General features: G+C 39.4%; 1 protein-coding gene across 1 annotated transcript in view; it reads left to right on the top strand.

Annotated features, from left to right (window-relative positions):
- The window catches only part of LOC101861555 (serine/arginine-rich splicing factor 6), a gene marked incomplete at its 5' end in the record, with an annotated part of 29,689 nt that overhangs the window by 10,594 nt on the left and 15,180 nt on the right, over window positions 1–3,915 (top strand). Inside the window, 1 exon segment of the mRNA XM_013090190.1 lies at window positions 889–1,006. Coding sequence (XP_012945644.1) covers window positions 889–1,006 — 118 coding nt within the window.

Raw genomic sequence — 3,915 nt, 5'->3', positions numbered from 1 at the left:
GGGGGTGTTACCAAACCAATGTGCCAGGATCTGGACAATAAAGAACTATCTTATTTTTGCTCCGTCTTTCCTATGAAGCAACTTTCAACCTAAGCTCTCCTCTTTCTGGCTGGTGCCTCTATAAATAAATCATTGATGGTCAGGTCTCCTCTTTCTTTTCTTTGTAATTTCCTTTCATGCTTATTATCTATTTGTATTGCAAGTGCTGTAAAACTCTTACTAGCGCGCTCATATGACCTTATGCAGTTGGGAGCGCCGTACAACAATTTACAAAAACAAACAAACAAACTCTTACTAAAACTAAAACAAGAAGGAACAGTAATCTAAAACCGTATTGAACTTTCTCATCTATGTCTGCAATTTGTTTCTCCCGCCCCCTTTCCCTTTCTCCCTCCCCTCCCTTCCCCTGATGTGGGTGGTTGGCGGGTGCTCTGGCGTGGTTTGCTCCTTCTTTCCTATCAAACGTACTATATTATCATCCATGTATCCCTTGCTTCTTTTTTTGTATTTATTACTCTCTTGTAGCACCTCCAATATTCGGCACTTATATGACCTCTTTGTATTACAAGTGCCGTAAAACACTTACTAAAGCTTAAAAAAGCAAAACCAAAAAGCAAAACCGAAACTAAAACTCTTACTTCAACTGAAAAACTAAACTAAAACTCTCACTAAAACTAAAAAACTATACTAAAACTCTCACTAAAACTAGAAAGCTAATCTGAAACTCTTGCTAAAACTAGAAAACAATTAAAACTCTTATTAAGACTAGAAAGCTAAATTAAAACTTTTACTAAAACTAAAAAATTAGTCTCCCCTCCCCCTTCCCACCTTCCCCCTTAATTCTTTATTAAAGTTAACGAACGTTTCTCACCAATGCCTGTCTTTCAGAGAGCTCTTGTGTTTGGAGGAGAGGGACTGGAACCTATTCCATCCGCGCAAAAGTGGAAGAGGAGCGCTGAGATTGTTCCTGAGAAAAAGAAAGGCCAGCGCAAGAAGAATCGAAAGGGTGAGTGAGTGAGTGCAGTGAGGAGGTTAAGGTCAAGGACGAATCGTTCCCTGGGCGGCAGGGCACGCGTGCTTCGTTGGGTCAACTCGGGGGCGCTTTATCATTATAGGACATTCAGATTCCGTTGTTATTGTTGTTGCTGTTGTTGTTGTTGTTGTTGTTGTTGTTTTTCAACAACAATAACAACAACAACAATGCAACTACTACTACTACTAATGGCTGTTGTTGTTATTGTTATTGTTGTTGCTGTTGTTGTTGTTGTTGTTGTTGCTGTTGTTGTTGTGTTGTTGTTGTTGTTTTTGGTTGTGTTGTCGTCGTTGTCGTTGTCGTTCTTGCTGTTGTTGTTGTTGTTGTTATTGTTATTAAATGGTATTATTGTTAAATGTCAAGACGAAAAAGAACGCACAGTCTCACTACTAGATGCCTCCACGAATACTGATAAAACCATTATTTATTTGTGAGACAGCGTGGTGGAATCAGGCTCTCGTCAATATTTGGGCATATAGAGTTTTTTGGTATCATCTTAAAGCCTGTTCAATTTATCTTGAATACAAGTCAAGATATTTGCCAATGAAGGAGGTGAGGTCACCTGTTTTCAGAGGTAAAATTAGTGAGAAAATGACAACCAAAGATAAGTTATTTCCATAGCTTAAGAGTCCGTGGTAACAGAAAATTTAAATTTTTTGTGTCCTTAATCAACGTTTTTCAGAAAAATCCACACAGAAATGAGTTCTTTAATTGGCATGATATATGATGAGCCAAAAAACAAAAATTTTATAAAAATTCATAAACCTGCGGAAAAAAGCAAGTTTCTTCACTTTGATTATTTTGACGAGAGCCTGATTCCACCACGTTGCCTTACATTTGCTTTGTTTCCCAAATACAAGCTTTTACTACTTTTTGAGTTGGTGGTTGGTGGGTGCCCTGATGTTGTTTGCTCCTTCTTTCCTATCCAACATCTATCGCTCGTATCTCGCTCTCCTCTTTCTTTTTAAATGTTAGTTACTCTCTTGTAACACGTCTAATCTCCAGCACTTATGTGACCTTATTGTGTTACAAGTGCCACAAAACTCTTACTAAAGCTAACCTAAACTTTATTTGAAAAAACCAACAAACCAACAACCCCCCCCCCAAAAAAAAAAAAACCAAAAAAAAAAACCCAACAAAAAACCCACGAATCTTTGATCGCGCTCTTAGAGATACAAGATACTCTACTTTCTTATAAATAGCTGTATTGAGTATCTTGGGTGTTTGTATTGTGACTAGAATAGTTATGCAAGCCATCAAAAATTCTCATCAAGTGCACCTGAACAGATGACAGTAGGCATATATTTGAAAAACGAGCAAAAGTAAACTCAGGGACATCTCTCTAAAACACCTGGTACAGGCACATGCGTACAGAAGATCAAATGTTTCACGACTCAGTGTAATCAGGCGCTCGTCAATATTTGGCCTGGTATAGTCTAAAAGCGTGTTCATTTGCCTTGCTCATGGTGAAAAAATACCCATCTATCTTGAATGGAAATCGTGATATTTGCCATTGAGGAGGGTGGGGGTCGCCTGGTGCCAGAGGTAAAAATTAGCGAGAAAATGGCCGCCTAAAATTTGTGAGAGTGTGGTAGGAAACTGCCAATTTATATGTTATGCCTTTGTTCAAACGTTTTTCAATAACATATACGCTAAAACGTGTTTTCAAATTGACGTAAAAGATGTTGTACAAAGGAAAACTAATCGATAAAAATAACCCAAAGTGTGGAAAACTGTCGTTTTCTTCAATTTAATCAATTATTTTAACGAGCGCCTGTTTTCACCGCGGCGTTTTACCCTTGCGAGAGTCTCTTCATACAATGTTGGGCATCGTGGTGGAATCAGGCCCTCGTTTAAATATTGAAATAGAAGAAGCAGGTACTTTTCCGTCCGATTTGCAAGTTGGTTCAATGTTTTAAAACCTCAACACCTTTTATGTCCAATTTAGAACATATTTCTTTAGGGCTATTACTGAAAAACGTTGGTCAAATGCAGAAAAGTGTGAATGAATTTGCACATTCCAAGGACACTCAAGCTTAAGAATTCACCAAACTTTGGCGGTTTATTCTCGCTAGTCTTACTTCTTACACGAGGCGACCTCCACCTTTCTCTATCGTAAAATATCTCTCTAATTTACTTCCCGAGAGATAGGTATGTATTCATTCAAAGCAAGCCAAGCAATAAACAGGTTTGGATAATATACCAATAACTTCATATACCCCAACATTGACGAACGCCTGATTACACCGCACCGCGTCGTCGTGCGTGACACAATAAATGTGGGAACATTTTGACCCCGCAATGTTGTCAGACGAAGTGTTTGGATCCGCCATGACTCGGCAACATTTCTGGAACTCGTTGTACTCTAGTAGTCGTCGTAATCGGCGATTCCGTTTTTTTTCTCTTCGGAACCGCTTGTTCCCGATTATGAAACGCTAGGAGTCGAAGAAATCGATCCTGAACCCAATTACTTTCTACTGAAGTGATTTTTTTTCCCGGGGAGTCCATGATCTCTTACGGTTGTACCAATTCCTACACAAATACAGTTACTTCCCGCGAGTAGTGAGTACTTCTGTTGAGTCCGACCCATAGATAATTACATGACTATTGACGGGGAGTAGCAATTATTTCCCTCAAGTAACAACTATTTCCTGCGAGTAGCAACATTGTTTTTCTCGAGTAGCAATCCCTAGGCGAGTAGTAGTTACTTCCCGCGAGTAGCGATTACTTCCCGTTAGTGGGCAATTACTTCCCGTTAGTGGGCAATTACTTCCCGTTAGTGGGCAATTACTTCCCTTGAGTGGGCAATTACTTCCCGCGTGTAGCAATTACTTCCCGTTAGTGGGCAATTACTTCCCGCGTGTAGCAATTACTTCCCGTAG

The sequence above is a fragment of the Aplysia californica genome, unplaced genomic scaffold, assembly GCF_000002075.1.
Source record: "Aplysia californica isolate F4 #8 unplaced genomic scaffold, AplCal3.0 scaffold01170, whole genome shotgun sequence".
Taxonomy (NCBI): domain Eukaryota; kingdom Metazoa; phylum Mollusca; class Gastropoda; order Aplysiida; family Aplysiidae; genus Aplysia; species Aplysia californica.
This window is presented reverse-complemented; position numbering and strand designations above follow the sequence as displayed.